Below are 19,992 nucleotides of genomic sequence, written 5' to 3'. Positions count from 1 at the left end.
AGCTAGCACAAGCCAGCCACTGAAATGTAGACATACCCTATGTTAAAAAAAAATCTTCTACTGGACACAGGTAGATGGGCATATTAGGTAAGGGGGAACATTATCACATCTTTTTACATCTCCACAGCAGTACAGAAATCCATCTGAGAGGAAATCTGTCTTCCCAGATGGGGAGGGGCATCCTTTGCTCCTTGGCCACTTCCAAAAGTGTAATAGTTTTGAAATAAGTTGCAATCCTCTCAGCTGAATAACCAGGAAGGTTTGTGGGACATATTCAGGCCAGCAGTCACATAGATTACTTATTGTTGGATAGATTCCATAAGAAAAGCACTGTTTATACTCCATTTTTCTCTGAATACATAAGCTTAAGGGTTCCATACAAATATCAAAACCGGTATTTTATTTCTCTTTTGAGAATTTGAATTTATAATCCAAAAAGTTCCCTTGCTGCCGGAATCTAATGAACGGTACGAAATAGTTGTCCTTATATTTGGATTTCAGAACAAAATATAATTTCCCATTTGAAAATGCAATTTAGAAATGTGACTGAAGTTGATTCACCATCCACATTTCTTAACATAATTGTGTTAAATTTGAAAAATTACATCCAGAGTACAAACAATAGTTTTTTCATTTTCACAAATTATTATGCATGTGTCTTTATGGATGTTTGAAGAGCGTCAGGGCATGAGCATTAAATCATATGTAAATTAATTTCTCTTAGCTACTTGATCTCGGGAATGAGTTCAAAGCGTATCACAGCTGCAATCTGACTTTTGACAACTTCTTAATATGTTAAGAAATTTATACTACACTACAGACATTTGTTTCCTACAGGGTATTTAGTTGAAACGCTTCTAGTTAACTTGACCTAAAAATCAGAGGCACATTAAATGCTTAAATCCCAGTCCACTGTTTGCACTATTTTTATGCTAACAGTATCTGAAAGACAGTGTTCCCTGTGCTGAATTAAGTAAATGAGGTCTAAAGTGCTGCTTACCTACAAGCACTGAGTGATTTCCAAAGCAGTCCTGACAGTTCTTGTTTTAAATGGCATCCACAGTTTCCTCTCACAAAGGGACAAGATGCCAAACTCAGTGCAAACGGAGAAATTATGTCAGTGCTAGACTAGCCATAAATGAACCCTGTGAAGCTTACTCCATCTGAAAGGTGAACTGCGGCTTTCTTGGGTCAGTCTACAGAGCCTGCAGAAGCAAGGCGCTCCGCCCAGGTCAACAGACTCAGGCTAGCAGGATTCACACTAGCACTCTAAAAATAGCTGTTTAGAAAGTGCTCTGAATTCGTGGCTTCAGAGCCCAAGCTACAACTTTATGTAGAGCGTACGAACATTTAGATAGCGCAGCGGTAACATACCAGTGTTAAAGATAGACCGTAATCATTCAGATAAATACGGGTGTCTCTACACAAGGATATTCAGAGGCTGTTAAGGGAATATGGGTATTTTTTTTCATGTTTCCTCTGACAAGGATAATACCGTGTTTTTTAAATTTTTGGGTTAGCCTCTGAGGCCTTAAACCCGGGGCGGGCAAACTATGGCCCATGGGCCAGATCCAGCCTGCGAGCCGTTTTAAGCTGGCTCGTGAGCTGCACCGTGTGGGTCGGCCCTGCTCCGGCCAGGGCGCTGGGTCGGGGGCCGCACCACACAGCTCCGCCCTGCTCCGGATCTCTGGCGGGGCCCTGGGTCTGGGGCCGCACCACGCAGCCTGCTTCACCGCACCACGCGGCCCTGCTCCAACCAGGGCGCTGGGTTAGGGGCCGCACCACCCCCACTCCAGCTGGGGCGCTGGGTCAGGGGCCGCACCACTTGGCTCAGCTCAGCTCTGACAAGGGCACTGGGTGGGGGGCTGCACCACGTGGCTTTGCTCTGCTCTGGCACTTTGGCCAGGGCACTGGGTCAGGGGCCGCACTACTCAGCTCAGCCCTGCACCAGTGCTCCAGCCGGGGTGCAGGGTCAGTGCCGCACCACGCAGCTCCCAGAAGCCATGGCATGGCCCCGCTCTGGCTCCTACGCGCTCCAATAGGAGCTGCAGGAGCGATGCTTGGGGAGGGGCAGCGTGCAGAGACGCCTGGCCATGCCTCCACATAGGAGCTGGAGAAGGGACATGCCACTGCTTTCGGGAGCCACTTGAGGAAGCGCCACTCAGAGCCTGCACCCCTGAGCCTCTTCCCAAGCCTCAACCCCCTGCCTCAGCCCTGATCCCCCTCCCGCTCTCCAAACCCCTCGATCCCGGCCCAGAGTACATTCCTGCACCCCAAACCTCTCAACCCCAGCCCCACCCCAGAGCCCGCACCCCCAACCAGAACCTGCACCCCTTCCCACATCCCTGCCCCAGTTCTGATCCCCCTTCCGCCCTCCGAACACCTCGGTCCCAGTCCAGAGCACCCTCCTACTTCCCAAACTCCTCATCCCCAGCCCCACCCCAGAGCTTGCACCCCCTCCCACACCCCAACCCCAATATTGTAAGCATTCATGGCCCGCCATACAATTTCTATTCCCTGATGTGGCCCTCAGGCCAAAACGTTTGCCCACCCCTGCCTTAACCACTCAGTAGCCTCCAAGACCTGATCCACAAGAACTCAGCTTGACTCTGAACTGGTTACTGAGATATCTGTATAGGCATACAATCAAACTATACTTGAGTCAAACAGGCTTAAGCATAGGAGGTGGGTACAGGGGATACCCCACATCTAAAGTTATACAGGAAATCTCTTCCTTTATATACACATTACATTTCATTTACTATACATTGTTTCACACGTTTTGGGACTGGCTTGGTTACTTGGTAGGAACAAATCCTTGTACTGCATGCTCTGTCCACACACTGTCCATGTACCAATTACTCTTGACCTTCCCAACTTACCCACTTTTATCATTTCCCTTGGTCTTCCCCTTTATCTTAGCTCGTACAGACATTCTGTTTCCAACATGCTGATCCATTTACCTCTCTAATGCTGTCTCCCAAGATGTGAGGCCTCACCCATATTCTAATTACTCATGTCATGCCAGGCCTACAATATTATTCTAGAAGTACCTGAAAAAGTTACCTATTTTCTAGTGCTGGATGGACAGCCCTGACCACCATAATCTTCCATGTATCCATTCAGCCATTGGCATCTCCGCTCGGGATCTTGAAAAAAGGGGCCATTTAATGCCATAAGACAGTAATTGTAAATGTGGCAACACAGCATGGAAAGAGAGGCAGTCTGTAAGGCAGGATGGTCCAAAGTCATTTAGGGCTCTATAGTTCTAAAGCAACACCTTAAGCCCCTCCCAGAAGCCAAGAGGCAATCAGTGTAGCTCATGATGTACTGGTGTCATGCTTTCATTTAATATCCAAAATTGTCCTTTGTGCTTATTATTTTTTAAATATAGGCATAAGATAACATGCCTTCCACTTCAAACAGTTCACTTTGCTGACCAATGCTATCTGGTTTTAGTGACTATTTAAATCAGTGTTTCAACACCATTGCTCCTAACAACTGAATTTCTGAGGATACCTCATCTTTATTACCAACAAAGAGCAAATCGGGGATAGCTATCTTTACCATTACCTTCTGTAGTGAAGTCTGATGCAAAGAAGTGATTTTGCTTCTCTGTAACATTCTTATTCACCTTAACGGTTACCTTTAATTCCAGCAGCTCCAGTCGTTTTATCACAGACTTCAGTCTTCTGATAAGCTAAGGATTTTTTTTTTAATTCATTTTTGGTTTTGGCTATTTGCTTTTCAAAATCTCTCTTAACCATCCTAATTTCCATCTGCCATAGTTTATGTTCCTTTCTGTTGGCTTTAGATGGGCTGATTTTGTACTCTGCTTTTCAATAATGCGAGGGATTTGGGGTGAGGGCATATCTTCGGGCTATATTTTAATAAATTCCATGATAAGACTAATTATTTTAACTAATTATCTGATTGCTAATTTTTTTTCTAACTTGATTACTCATTTTTTTTTTTACAAAAATCACCCTTCCCAAATTTTAGTTTCACAGAAAAAGCTTTTGATTTGATCCCTCCCAAGATGATGTGGAATTCAATTAAATCATGGGTTTTTAGGCTACAAACTTCAAAGGGCAGGACCATCTCTTCATGCACATATGTACAGTGACTAGAATAACAGAACTTGATCCTGATTGGGACCCTGGGGTGCATGATTTCCCTTTACAAAAGCTGTGTTGACTCTTTGCCAACATACCATGTTCATCTACGTATCTGGTAAAACTACTCTCAACTATAGTATCAACCAATTTGCTTGGTACCGAAGTTAGACTTACCGGACTATAATTGCCAGGATCACTTCTGGAGCCTTTTTAAAAAAAAACAGTGTTACATTAGCTGTCCTCCAGTCATTTGGTACAGAGGCTGATTTAAGCGGTAGGTTACATACCAAAGTCAGTAGTTCTGCAATTTCTACTGCGGATTTATATTCACATATATTCTACTCCAGCGCTCTCTCCACTCTACAAGTCAACCTAAATCATTTATCCCTTATTTCAGCTTGCTGCTGTCAGCCTTGTTTAATCTAGCACGTTGCTGAAAATGGTAGGCTAGATGTGGTATTCATCTTCTTTCATGAGCAGAGGTTCTGTGGCAATACATAGCTCCTTACTTTAAACTGCACCAGAACCAAGTGTGCTCACTGAAAAGGTTCTGTCACGTTGCACTGGCTCATCAACATTAAAAGCTTCCAAAAGTAAATGTCTTTCCCTGCAATTTAAAATCTTATGTACTACCAACTATGTATTAGTAAGGTTTCAGAGTAGCAGCCGTGTTAGTCTGTATTCGCAAAAAGAAAAGGAGTACTTGTGGCACCTTAGAGACTAACCAATTTATTTGAGCATAAGCTTTCGTGAGCTACAGCTCACTTCAAAGGATTTCTTTTTATGTATTAGTAAATTCATGGTTTCTAATTCAGTATTATATAATATATGTGTGTGGGGATATTAAAATGGTGTAATATTGACATCTTGTGGCATAAGTCAGTCACTACATGAATCAGTATTGCAAAAATAATGCTTATTCAAAACTCAGATTAGAAATACAAGTTTTATAATAGCCTGAGAGGTCAAGTTAAAACTTCTGATGTAGTACAGTTCATTATTTCAATCACAGAATAATTTAAACATTTGCATAAAATGAACTGTTTTGAAATTGTCTTATTGTCTTTTCCTTTACAGAGAAAAAAAATCTATTTTCTTTTACTATCCCACATTGTAATTCATTCTTCCCTGGGGAGAGGGAGTAAGGCGGGGGGGAGGGGGGTGAAGGCGTACATGCCTACAATGTTCTGTATGATGCCAAGAAATTGCTATCTGTAGCTGTCATTTGACTCCACAGAGGAGAATGGAAAAGCAATGGTGCCATCATCAGGGAAGCACTCTCACAGGGAGTTAAAATTAGTGATATTTCTTTTCAAATCCATTTCTCCTTATTGGAATTTTCTCACTGCTTATTAATGTTTGCTGAAACAAATCCAAAGTGTCACAATATGAAATGACTTCGCAGAAGCGAGGAGAGGCCTATAACTGTTCATAAATATTTGTAAAATACTTTGGGATTCCTCAATAGAAGGGGAGAGGATTTTTAATTATTTTAACACTACTCTGTTTAATATCATCCATTTCTGGAACTTTTTGCCCCTCTTCTTTACTTGGAAAATATTAATTATTAAGATTAATTCTCTCTTGACATTCTTGGAACTGACGGTTAACCACTTGTGACAGGTATTCTGAAGAGCTCTTTCTTGGACTTCTAATGCTCAGCTGTGTATTATTGTGAACATGCACGTTTCTTGGCTTCCCCCACCCTTTCTTTTCTTCTTCTTTTTTCATTTTTTATATTCAGGCTTTTTAGCTGCCTCAGACTGTTCTTTATTTTTAGAGAGGGGAGGGGAGCATATTATACTAATGTTTGTGCTGCTAAGCATTATGTGAAGGGGGATTTTCATTTTGTGGTATTCTGCCTTCACCGTGCATAAAACCACTGTACAACTGATCTGAACGCATTGGATATATGATTGTAGTAAATGAACAGAAAATGATCACTAATGAATTTGGAAAAAGAAAAGGAGTACTTGTGGCACCTTAGAGATTAACCAATTTATTTGAGCCTAAGCTTTCGTGAGCTTTCACTCATCCAATGAAGTGAGCTGTAGCTCACAAAAGCTTATGCTCAAATAAATTGGTTAGTCTCTAAGGTGCCACAAGTACGCCTTTTCTTTTTGCGAATACAGACTAACACGGCTGCTACTCTGAAACCAATGAATTTGGAGATCTTCTTGCTAAATACAAAAAGATTTGAATTTCCTATTCAAATAAAAAAAATGCAACAACAAAACCCCACTTATTGTTTAGGGAGATGACACTAAGATGTTGCCACGCACATAGTGACATGGCTAAGAAAAAGACTCAAGTGAAACCTCACATTCAGACATCAGCAACCTAGCCAACTACGTAACTGAAAAGAAGATCTGTTTAATGACTTGGTCCTGATCCTGCAAATCACTATGCACGTGCTTAATTTTACTCACATGCATACTTCCACTTCAATGAGAGGAAAGTTAAGCATGTCCTTAAGTGTTTGAAGGACTGGCTCCACAGTTAGCAAGCTCTATAATTTGTCTGTAAAGCACTAGGCACACTTACGGTGATGTATAAAAACATTTTCAATTCAAGGATGTCCTCTTTGAAAAATCAGATTTATTTATTGCTTTTTGAATGCAAACTACCCAGGATAAGTGACAGACATGCTGTAGCTATTCTCTTTAAATTACACAGAAATCACTTCAGCTATCGAGACATTCAGCACTCTACTGTATTTCTCTAGGTGAAGTATTTCACTGGTGGGCATTAGTTGCCTTTTCCTGTAGATATAGGTCTTGCATTTCTATATTGCATCATTTGTACAAACTGACAGCATCCTAGAAAGGGTAATAGGGAGACATGCAGAAAATGTTTGGCTTTGTTGTTGTTGTTTATTTGCCTAGTGCTCTTTCAGATGCTATAAAATAAATGAAGTAATAATGACTCAAAACAGTTGGTGACTGCTACAGAGGAGAAAAAAAGACACACACATACGCACGGAAAAGTTCTTGATGTTCTTATATGTCAAGTTTAGCTAATAAATGTTGCATAGGCTATACAAAGCGTGTGTAGGAGGCAAGCACTCATGTGAGAGTCAGATAACCCAACTGTTCTTTCTATTTTCTCTGTCAAGCACTCAGGAGGACCCCAGCCACACACACACAAAACAGAAAACCTTAAACTGTGCAGAGCTCAGCAGCAAATAAGGTTACCTTCAATGCTGACATAGCACACAACTGTTCCCTCATTTTCAAATGGCAAATTCAGTTTGCTAGCCAGATGAGACAGACTGTGACACTGTACCAGTCTTTGGGTGCCCCCAGGTGGAGTGCCTAAAGATCAGCATTACCTTCTGTCTCAGCAATGTCCTTAGGAGAAGTCCTGCTGAGACAGACAATCCTCTGTTGTTCCAGAAGTTAATTATCAAACAGGGCTCAGGGTCAGCTCTGGGAGACACTCCCAGCTGGAGGTTAATTTAGTGCAGCTCAGAAGGAAGAGAATCAAGGGAGTTGGGTTAAGCAGAAGCCAGAAAGCTGTGGGGAATCACAGAAGTTGCCCTCGATGGTTTGCTCTATTTGTTGCATTGCTGAGATTATGGTTTGTAAACTATGTGGAAGGAACATGCAGCTAGAGTCCTTTTACATGTTGGTGTCAATCCACAGCCCTGCAAAAAAAAATCCTGATAGTCTGGTAATCTTTGTAGAAATCCCCACCGGGGCCCTAACTCTACCTGCAGTGTAGTGGTCATTGTGAGTATGCTTTTCCTCTTTTATGTCCAGGATTACTGAGGGACATGTGCAGAAATTATGAGTAGGATGGAGAATCTTGGAGTTGCTTTCTCACATACTCTTCATGGCAAGTTGTGTGTCAGATATTTGTATGGGCTAAATCCTTATTTAACCCTTCACAATCTCACAACAAAAAGGAGTACTTGTGGCACCTTAGAGACTAACCAATTTATTTGAGCCTAAGCTTTCGTGAGCTTTCACTCATCCAATGAAGTGAGCTGTAGCTCATTTCATCGGTGTAGCTCACGAAAGCTTAGGCTCAAATAAATTGGTTAGTCTCTAAGGTGCCACTAGTACTCCTTTTCTTTTTGCGAACACAGACTAACACAGCTGCTCCTCTGAAATCTCACAACAGCAACCCATCTGACCACAAGACTTATTTAGTTATTTCCTCTACCAACCAGAACTTGTCCATTGCTTGCAGCTTGTTCAGCATGCAGCATCATCTTCTACACTTCCCCTTATTGTCTTGAGGAAGCATGAGAGCACATTACACTCACCTTAAGTTCTTTACCCGCACTGCCTACAAGAAGGCAGACAACTTTAAAAGTCAACAGGCTCCTTATACTGTCCCTTCACCTCAAAGCAGGCTTCAAAAAGTAATCTTCTATAATGGCTGTTGAAAACAAGTGTGCTGTCTACTTCCCCAATCCTGAAGTGGGGGAGGAGAGGCTCTCAAAAAACAGATTATCTGTCGTGAGTTTGGAGAATTTTTTTCCCCGCCACTGGTTTGTGTATGGAAGGGGAGCATTTAGCCCTTTGAAATTAGCCTTGCCTTGTTATATGTGATTTACTTTCCATATGACTATGGCCTGATTCTCCATTGAGTTACATTAGGTGTATGTCAGTGTGACTCCTTGAGGTAAGAGTCACACCAGCAGGAAACTGCTGAAGAATCAGGCCCAATAAACTACAATTACAAATACTGGACTACATTTACCCACTTGCAGTATTTGAACTTATTTCCTTTTTTAATACTAAGCATTTGGTAATCATAAGTTTTCCAGAAGTTCCCACCTGAAATTCCCAGCCAATCGAAAATTACATAATGACTGCAAAAAAAACCCAACAACAACCCACAACAGAAAGTTACACAGACTTCTGAAATACTTGGTGTTGACTACAACCAGAGGTTTTGTTCTGAAAAGTATCTTATAGTTTTCAGTGTTGTATTGTACTGTATATCCCCGCACTGGATAAGGCTTTATATTCCTATACAGTTGTTGTGTTCTATCGTACTTAGAATAGTCATTAGAAGCCAAAAGGATCAGTACAGAAATGAAAGCCATTGCAAAAATGTGTATCTGTAAGAATGCACTCACCAGGCTGTTCATTTTTGAAGATGATGAGCCTGCTCTCTGCTTCCGCAAGCTATGAAGATCTTCTGTGTTTCCGTCCTTTGGTTTTAAGATCATCCTGCTGCTTCCAGCATTGCCTTCTGAAGAGGATCTCAGGCGCTTCTCTATGACTCTGCCTTCTCGGTAAGGGCTGAAGCTACTGGCAAGATTAACTATAATAGAGAAGAAATCAGTATTTACATGCAGCTATTTACAAAAATATTTTCTTTGGAAAAAAGTCACATTGCTTCAAACACTTATGCTGAGTGCCAGCTATTCAACTATTTACTACAGAGCTGTACTGTTTGTCTGTACCTGTAAGTATGCAAAATTGTCAGGCCAAGACTAGGCCACCAGCCTATGAGGCTTTACCCAAGGGTCTAGTTCTGTATGTCCAGCCAGTGGAACAGTCCACAATTTCCCAAGGTGCAGAAGTCCCTTCACCCCTTCTCTGTTTAATTCTTAGCATGTTAGGGCACTGCTGTGCTCAACTGCTGCACGCCCCCGCCTCCCCCTCTGCAGGAACTATTACCAGTTAATCCACTGGTGCAGAGAACCTAACTGGCTTCCACGGTTCTCCAGGGCAGGCTTGGGTGTCAACTGTCCACAGCCCCCAGCAGGCTTCTAAGGGTTCCAGGCAAACATGACTTGTAATGTCACGCCCTACACACTTGCCTGCATGGTGGGAAGGCACTCGTTTCAGGACTGGAGCTTCATTTAATAGCACTGCATGAGGCCTAGACATTCTGGGCTGGGCCTCCACCCTACTTTCCCACTTCTGCTCCACACCTGTCCAAACCAAAGCAAGATAACCTGGCACCCACCTTCATCTGTTCTGCCGCTGGGAAACTGAATCCCAGCTCCCAGCCCCAGATAAATGAATATGTTGCGTAGGAGGAGAAGGATTAGATTTTCAGGCATGTGGAAGCAGGGGAGGGATTTTAAAGATGGGAGAAGCACAATAGCACAGAAAACCTTGTGGTTCTATCAAACTCTCCCTCCTTTTCTTATTGCAGAATGGGCTGATGTTAGTCCAAGATTTTTTTTTAATATATCTTTGTTAATATGTAAGTATATACACTTGCCATATTGGATCATGCAATCAATTTGTAGTCTAGTCTGATACTCCATCTACAACAAAGCATTACAAGTAAAATGATGAATGCCAAGCAAAACACATTTCCTTTGAATTTTGTTTAATCCACATACATGTTTTGTATTGATCTTAGATTTTATAAGTACTGTTCTAGAGGGACACAGTGAACACTAAAAAAAAAATCACACATTACTGTTTTTACCTCCTCACGTAATACACACAATGTAAAATTACTGTATTTGAAATATGTTTCTCTATTTGTCCCATTTAATGTGTATATTTGACAGCATCCTGCACATAGCTAGTTTCACTTTTTCCCTTGAATAGTCAGCCAATTTCTTATTTTAAATGAGTTTTTCACTTCACACCAACAAAGGAAGAGAAATAACTTTTTTTTTACTGTTGTTTTTCAACAGGAAAGTGAGATGGTAAAATCACAACAACAAAAAGACAAAGTCTTCATTGTAGCGTTAGCTCATGGTATAACTTGAGTGCTGCCCCTAACGTAACTCCTTTGCACACACAAAAATCTCCGGCTTGGTTTAAGCCGTGCTTTAAACTCACCTGTCATGGAGTATGCGGGTGGAAGCTCAAGTGCTGCTGGCACTGGTGCGAGTGCTCCACTGAGGACTCAGTTACTCTGTGCTACTCATACAAACTATCTGGGCAACTCAAGTATTGTTTGGCAGTGTGACCTCTCTCCTCGAGCGAAGCTAACTCGAGAGGAGTTAACTTGGGCTAACACTGCAGTGAAGACAAGCTCAATGAGACGCAGGACAGGAGTAGTACCTAGAAGTTTTTAAATCATCTATGTAAACTGACTAGACTACCAAACTGAAGATGTGCCCTCTGACAAAAACTAGTCTGTTGCCTATTTTAGCTGACAATGCCATTCATCTGATAACTATCATCATACAGTGCCTGAGGTTCCAAAGTGCTGGAACATGTGCAGAAATTCCTATACACCAGGGATAGCCAAAAGGCAGACCACGGGCCAAATCCGGACCATCAGGTGCTTTTGAATGGGCCCCAAAATATCTTTTTATTTACTTATCATTATTGTTATTTTTTATTATATTTTTCTGGAGTCTGGACCTTGACTATACCTTGACCAAGAAATCTGGACTTTGACAAAAAATAATGGACTAACCCTGCTATGCACAAACCCAATTTGCATACACAGTTAAGTGCCCAAGCTAATAGGTATTTGTGCACTCCTAGGAAATGGCGTGCAGTCTTTTGAAAATTTTAACAATACATACAACAAATGCAGTTTTGCCAAGTCTCTCGAATTTCCTGTGAATAACGTGACTTTGGCTCATGCTGCAAGCAGTCTCACGATGATGCAGCCTTCATGTTACTTTGGGAAAGCAAAACATGGGCATAATATATCCCCATGCATGCCCTGGAGTCTAGAGAATGGTGTATTTAACTGCAGGACCAGAGACTATACATTCTAAACTGAGATTTTCCACTGATGGCTGTTAATATTTCTGGTACTTCACAATCCTGATTATGAGCCAGTCTCATACGCCAACCTTGGAGGGTAATTATTATTCACCTATTTCACCAATAAGGTAACTGAAAGCTTGCACAAGGTCACTTTAGGCAGAGATGGCAATATAATTGAAGTCTTTAACAAAAGCAAGTCTTAGCCATTTTATTTCACAATCTTTCAAAATATGGAGTCTTTCAATATGCAAAATTAGGCACTTCTGTAACTCACACTAACACAATGCGGCCCCATGTCATTCTCTCACAGTTAGACTACACTTATGGTGCATCTATACTGGAACAAAACACCTGCACTTGGCCCGGGTCAGCTGATTGGCCCGGTTCAGGCTGTGGGGCTAAAAATTGCAGCGTAGACATTTGGGCTCAGGCTGGAGCCCAGGTTCTTAAACGTGGTGAGAACGGTTGGTCTCAGAGTCTGAACGTCTACATTGCGATTTTTAGCCTTGCAGGCCAAGCCCCGCAAGCCTCAATCAGTTGAACCAGGCTCTGAGACTCGGTGCCCCAGGTTTTTTTACTGCAGTGTAAACATACCCCTAGAGCTGTTGACTCTGCTATACTTCATCCTAAAAGATGTGATTCTTCAGCTCAAGTACCACACGGTCATGCTTTTACAGTCAGTGATCTGCGGTTCCTTGCCTCCAGATGACCCAAACAGGGGCACTGTTACATTTGGCTATGCCATTTGCAACGACTAGACCACTGCCTGCTCCCACAGCCAGGAACAGAAACCACGAATCCTGATGCCTAGTGTTCTATGGCTGTCTCCAGTATTGCCAACCTCAACAGATCAAAAATCATAAGACCCCCCAGACACGTCTCCCAAAATCAAGAGATTCATTGGCCAAAATTACTTTACTCATAAATTGGCAACTCTATCGTCATCACACACATTGAGAGTGGGCCGAGTAAGCTAAAAATCAGAAGACAGATAAAAAACATGTATTTAATCTTTCAAAAACAAAAGCACAAGTTGGGCTCTTTTTTACTTTTTGGGTTAACAATACTGCAAATGTGTAAAGCTATTTTACAATTTTGAACACCTTTTTCAAGAGAATCAAGGCAAAAATCCACATGACCTACCTTTAGAGTGATGTGTTTTAAAGGATCGGGATTCAAAGGAGGAGGGAATAATCTTCGATTCTGTTACAGGAATTGTTTCTCTAATGCACTCAGATAACGTTATTTCATGTTGGTCCCCACATAATCCACTTGCCTTTGGAGAGCATTCCACCGTTTTTTCTCCATGATGTAACGCACAAGTTTTTAACTGTGCATCTGCTGAGTTAATTTCTCCTATGTGCCCAGCTTCTTTAACAGGAAGTTCAGTGGCTTGCAATAATACTTGTGTTTGATTAGCAGCAGTATTTTTAGGTAAGGTATTTGATTCTGTACTACAAAAGCTTGTATGATTCACAGGAGATATAACAGCAGACAGGGAAGTACTTTCGACATGATCTATTTTCCTCACATAAGCAACAACAGGACCGAGGAAAATTTGAGAGGTAGAGGTATTATTGTCAAAGTTCTCTGTGTGTGGTGCCGTGTTTCCACTACTGGGCACCACGTCAACTTCTGAGAAAGAATCTTCGGTCAAGGCTAAAAATTCTGAAGGGGTCTGGACTGTGGTGAGGTCTGCAGAAAGTTGTGGTGATTGCAATGAACTTCCTGCACATTCTGTTATCTCAGCAGAACATGATGGAGAGGATTTTACTATTACAGGGTCGCTTTCAACATACGGTTTAATCTCCAACAAGCATCCAGACTGTTGTACACAGGAAACTGACTGGCTCTGGGGGACTGGCTTTGAAAACCTGTAGTGTGATGAGAAAGATTTCGGGAGAAGTTTCCGTGAGGATTCCTTAATAGATTGTCTACTTTGCTCCTCTATAAAGCCAGAGTCATCACCCTCATTTTTTCCAGAACGTATGCAATTTATAAAGACATTCTTATTAGTTGATGGCTCTTTTCCCTTTTCAAAGTCCTCCGTCAAAGATCTTGTTATCTTCTTGCTCCGTGAACTGCCAAAACCAACTGAATGCCTTCCTCTGCTTTTAACATGTTCTTCCAAGCTCGGTTTTTGGAAATTGTTGAGAGTTGACTGAACACCATTTGAAATACTTACATTCTGGCTTGCCAATTCAGACTTCTGTTCACTCCCCTTCTTGTTGTGGAAGCTGATGGAAGGAGTGCGGAATATGCTCCTTCGCTTGCCTGTACTACCTGAGCTTGAGTTGGTGCTGGAGGGAGAGGAGCTATGAACACCCACAGTATTAATGGAGGAGGGTGAGGAAGGAAGGGAGTCATGTCTTCGACTAATACTTCTCCTGAATATTGGCAGTCGAGACACAAGAGTCGAACGTCTTGATCCTGAGTCCCCCATCAGGACCTGAAGTGTTCGGGACTCTAGACAGCCAAGACACCAATCTGGGGTGAGGAGGGGAAAAAAAGATATGTTTTAATACGTCAACCTAAATCTTTGGGCAGGCACATTTTTAAATCAATATGAAGATATGAAAATGTGAATGACATTTTTTATTATAAAAGTCCATTTTAAATACAACTGGAAGTTGATGCATTTATTTTATTCATGACACTTAGACTAACAATATACAGTTCAACATGCAGTTCTGAAACTCTGGCAATCGAGCAAAAGATTAGGATAAATAGTATCAAATAAATAGCATCAATAGTATCCTGAAGGACGACCCATCACTCTCACAAATCCTTGCCTACAGACAGCTCCTCAACCTGAAGCAAATACTCACAAGCAACCACACAATAGAACCACTAACCCAGGAACCTATCCTTGCAACAAAGCCTGTTGCCAACTGTGTCCACATATCTATTCAGGGGACACCATCATAGGGCCTAATCACATCAGCCACACTATCAGAGGCTCGTTCACCTGCACATCTACCAATGTGATAGATGCCATCATGGGCCAGCAATGCCCCTCTGCCACGTACATTGGCCAAACTGGACAGTCTCTACGTAAAAGAATAAATGGACACAAATCAGACGTCAAGAATTATAACATTCATAAACCAGTCGGAGAACACTTCAATCTCTCTGGTCACTCGATTACAGACCTAAAGGTCGCAATATTACAACAAAAAGACTTCAGAAACAGACTCCAACAAGAGACTGCTGAATTGGAATTAATTTGCAAACTGGAGACAATTAACTTAGGCTTGAATAGAGACTGGGAGTGGATGTGTCATTACACAAAGTAAAACTATTTCCCCACGTTTATTTCCTCCCCACCCCCACCGCTCCTCAGACGTTCCTGTTAACTGCTGGAAATGGCCCACCTTGATTATCACTACAAAAGGTTTTCTTCCCCCCCGCCCCCGCTCTCCTGCAGGTAATAGCTCATCTTGGTCACTCTCCTTTCAGTGTGTATGATAACACCTATTTTTTCATGTTCTGTGTGTATATAAATCTCCTCACTGTATTTTCCACTGAACGCATCCGATGAAGTGTGCTGTAGCTCACGAAAGCTTATGCTCAAATAAATTGGTTAGTCTCTAAGGTGCCACTAGTACTCCTTTTCTTTTTGCGAATACAGACTAACACAGCTGTTACTCTGAAAAGTATCAAATACCGTAGATATTTTTTAATACTCTGCCCAAACATTATTTGTTCCTATCACTTTTGCACCATGTCTACTTCTAGATTATAAGCTCTCTGGAAAAAGGGTCATGCCTTCTCTGTGGTCTATGAGGGGGCCAAGCATTCTTTTGGCCACCTACAATCTGTAATTTTCAATGGAAACAAAAGAAGTTAAGTGCCCAGTTCACACTAAAGTTCAGTGCGGACTTGGTGCCTAATTCCCTTGGGTTCCTTTGAAAATGAAGGCAAAACTACACCAACTATAAGCTATATGAATAATCTCACAGGAGGGGAAACACCAGATCTCGAGTCAGACAACTTCATGCTCTAACATTACATTCTTCCTAGGCCCTTTTCTAGTCTAGTTTTGTATGGTTAAATATTTATGATTATATTTCTGCATTTATATTCTACAGATTTCCTTTTAATGTTTTACTGAACTCACTTTTGCAAATTACCATTCTCCTTTATATTAAATTACCTTCAAAATTAATAAAAACAATTTTAAGCCAAAAGTGACACCCTGCGATTTTTAGAATATCTCTGACCTAATGAACAGAAGCAGATCCCGATCAGCAAAGCAGCTGGACTTCAGGAAAATGCAGCTGCAATATAAATATAGGAAGCGTTGTACTATGGATCAGATCCACAAACAGAAAAATAGTGGCACAGGTCACATGGCTATAAGAACAAGCAAGGCTGTAGATCTGACTTTTAGATGAGACTTCAGCTGGAGTTAGGAGCATTCAGCAGCTTTTTAAAAACTCAGGCAATGTATCTTAATTGTTCTCCATGTCCACTGAGGGAAGGACAAGAACTAATGGGATTAGTCTGCAGCAAGGCTGATTTAGTTTAGATATTAGAAGAAACTTTCTAACTTGAAGGGTAATAAGTTCTGGAATACGCTTCCCAGAAAGGTTGTGGAATACGCATCGTTGCGGGGTTTTAAGAACAAGTTGGACAAACACCTATCAGGGATGGTCTACATTTACTTGGTCCTGCCTCAGCACAGAGGGCTGCACTTGATGGCCACTTGAGGTGCCTTCCAGCTCTACATTTCTATGATCCATACAAATTTCTAGATCAAACTGGAAGAAAAAAAGTAAGGAAGTAAAATTAATTATATTGCCCAAATGCCCTAAAGAAATGCAGTGAGAAGAAAACACATTAAGTGAATAGGCATGAGCAACATGAAAAAAAATCAAGGAATAGCAAAACTAAACCAGAAAAAGGTATGCCATACCATAGAAAGAGAATGAATAACAACAAAATAAGTTCATGGAATCTTCTTTGATGACTAGTCTTTGTATTATACTTTCTGCTCCAGCAGAAAAGAGTTGGTAAGGTCACAGTCTGTGTGTGTACACCTAAGCAGACACAATATCAGGATTCACAAAGACCAGAAATCAATAAAGCAATTTTGAAGTTTAAGATGAAAGCCACATCCTAGGAATGGTAGCTAATCTCTCTTCTTTCTTTTTTTTAAATTACATTTGATGACAACATAAGAGTTTGAGGTGGATAGTACTGAGGTTTCAGCTAAAATCAAAACACAAATTTGAATATAATTCTTACTGGAGAGGATTAAGCTATTTTAAAAGGGCTACAGAAAATCTAATGCAAAAAAGTATTTTTGTACATTATTATATAGTATCACTTAAGGCCAGGTTACACTGTCGTGTTTCTGTTACTGAGTAAGAATGAGAGATACATAGGAAGTTCAGAGATTATGCAGCTATTTGCTTATATTTGAAGAATTCACAGTAATTCACTCTGTCCTGCTTAACCACTTTGCATACTGTTGTCTTCTCCAGAAATACAGAGACAGTATCTAGAGAACAAAATGAGCTTATTTCTTCCAACTGACCTGTGCTCATTAGGCTCAGCTTTACCAGCTGGGCACAATAATTGATAACCATTGCTGGAGGCATTGTAATCTTTCATGGGGTCTATGCATGCTGTTCCTCCCCACCCCTTATAGGAAGAATACAGAAAGGCTGTCGACACTGATTTTTGCTCAGGATGGCAATAGAATTGCTGACATGTAAAATACAAACTAAATCATAACATACAGGTTTCCCAGACACACAGTGATTGACTACAGATCCAACTTCATAAACAATTTTACTACAGCTCTCCAACCAGACAAACACACATTCTCTCTCTCACCCTCTCTCTGTCTCTAGTCTACATACACATATACTGTGGCCATATCGTTCCTCCATGCTGCCTTACAGCATGGCACAGAGTGTCAGTGGCTCTGCCTCTGTTTTCCTCCTGGTCTCCAGCTGACCCACCCATCCTCCTCCATTTTCCAACTCAAGATCACTTAGCCTTACAGCAAAGTCACGCCGGTTCCAACCTTTCCAAGGTACTCAAAGTCCAAACTAAAGGCACAAAAACACACTCTTTTCCACCCCTCCTGGGCTGAATCCTCAGCAGACTCTTCACCCCACCCAGGCTCTGCAAAGGAAGGAGAGAGTTAATGCTGATATGCCACCTGGACTGGTGCAAGCCTACGTCTGATAGAAGCAATCTTTCTCACTTCCCATCCCAGCCAGCCTACTCGCCCATGAGAGCTGAAAGTAGTCTATCCCTCCCAGCCAGGGACCAAGAAGCTGTGCTTTTCCTTTCGAGCTCCCCTTTTGAAGCCTGACATCTACTTCAGATGTTGTGGGGTGAAGCCATGGCAGCTCAACTCATTCCTGACTCATGTGGGGTTTGTACATCCCTAGGACAATGTATATTACATACAACATCCACTCATGGCACATCCCCGGCATAATTGCTGCAATCTCTCCTCATCCCCTCCCATTCTCCATTTATTGGAGGAGAGGTGGTATATTTGGAAAGCAACATTGATTAGTAGCTGCCTGGGGCCTGGTCACATGCTCTCAAATTTGCTGTAGCAGTGAGGAGATGATTGGGCCAATAGCCTGCTGCTTGAGCTTGGATCTTCATGGACATGAACTTCTCCTGCCCCTAACGGCATTAGTGACTGCTGCAGGAGCAGGGGGAAAGGTGACCAAAACTGAAGATGCCAGTACACAGTGAAGGAGTGGTGTGGGTCAGAGCGCTTTCCCTGTTGCCCTCAGGGAAACTTCTCTGCCTTGTGTGCCCCCCAGCTTTAGTAAACACTGCCTGAGATGAGATGCCAGGTGGGATATGGACATAAAATCTGTGTAGAGCAGATTTTATCGTATACCTCGCAGTGCGGGAAGGAGGGGGAAAGAGATGAATTGCCAGGGAAAACTGAAAGAAACTAATTGTTTCCTTGGCTTTACTACTCTCAGACCAGGGAGGAACCTACCAAATAGAGTCCTTCTGGGAGACCCTCTGCTATTCCTAACCATGCTCGGTAAATAACTGAGAAATTGGAAGCCCTGGAAGCTACCACTTTGCTTCAATTGTTTCCTGCTGTGAAAGAGTTGCAGGGAAAGGGGTTATTCCTTTGCCTCTAGGATGTTAAAAATTAATGCACTGGAATGGGTTACCTAGAGAGGTGGTGGAATCTCCATCCTTAGAAGTTTTAAGGCCCACCTTGACAAAGTCATGGCTGGGATGATTTAGTTGGTGTTGGTCCTGCTTTGAGCAGGGGCTTGGACTAGATGACCTCCTCAGGTCTCTTCCAACCCTAATCTTCTATGAATACCCCATCAGAAACTCTAATTGAAAGCAAAGAAATGGTGAGCATTAAGTAATAGTATATGAAAGCTAAATTAGTCAATCACTATCCCTAGTTTTGGCCAAAGAAATCAGTTTCACTGTAAGAGCACTGAACATTTAGAAAATAATAACAAGCATATACAGTTACTAGTTGTTTGTATCCTGAAACAGGCAGCTATAAAAAAAAATAATATATAGCAAATGGAGGAAGGGGAAGTTGATAGTAATGCATATAAATCAGAAGCTAGGAACTGTAGAAAAGTGGTAAGAGAAGCAAAGGGACACAAGGAGAAATCTATGGCCAGCAGAGCTAAGGATAATAAGAAGGAGGCTTTTTTTTGTTTGTTTTTTAAAAGTATATTAGGAACAAAATGAATCCTGACAATGGCATTGGTCCGTTACTTGATGGAAATTGCAAATTATCAATAGTGCAGAAAAGACAGAAGTGTTAACAGTGACAGTAATTAATCATTGGAACATTTTATCAATGGTTTTACCAGAGATTCTCCATCACTGACGTTTTTTAAATCAAGATTGAATGTTTTTTTTCCAAAGAATCTGTTCTAGGAATTATTTTGGGGAAGTTCTATGGCCTGTTTAATACAGGAGATCAGACTAGATGATCACAGTGGTCCATTCTGGCCTTGGAATCTATGAATCTACATTTAAACATTATTGGTTATAGTGATGATTTTACAGGCATCTGAAAGCAAATTTCAAATTGATTTCAGTTCACAGTCATGCTAAATTTTTTCTTGAATTTTGCTGTTTGTTCAGTGGGATTATGAGTTGCCACACATGTTCTACCGTTAAAAAAACGTGAGATATTCTCTTTTATATTGGACACCTAATCTTCACTTTCAGCATAAATATTGGCA

At 41.5% G+C, this 19,992-nt stretch overlaps 1 protein-coding gene across 7 annotated transcripts in view; it reads right to left on the bottom strand.

The window, feature by feature from the left end:
• CCSER1 (coiled-coil serine rich protein 1) overlaps positions 1-19,992 on the bottom strand; it is a 1,092,378-nt gene that overhangs the window by 966,981 nt on the left and 105,405 nt on the right. For all 7 annotated transcript variants that reach the window (XM_048846959.2, XM_075127522.1, XM_075127524.1 and 4 more), the window contains exons 2-3: positions 12,917-14,260; positions 9,211-9,398 (exon numbers count right to left, since the gene is read on the bottom strand). In XM_048846959.2, the coding sequence (XP_048702916.2) occupies positions 9,211-9,398; positions 12,917-14,216 (1,488 nt within the window). In that variant the 5' untranslated portion in view covers positions 14,217-14,260. The remainder of the gene's footprint in view (positions 1-9,210; positions 9,399-12,916; positions 14,261-19,992) is intronic.

This window comes from Caretta caretta, chromosome 4, assembly GCF_965140235.1.
Source record: "Caretta caretta isolate rCarCar2 chromosome 4, rCarCar1.hap1, whole genome shotgun sequence".
Taxonomy (NCBI): Eukaryota; Metazoa; Chordata; order Testudines; family Cheloniidae; genus Caretta; species Caretta caretta.
Note: the sequence above shows the minus strand (reverse complement) of the source record. Positions and strands in the feature narration are given on the sequence as shown.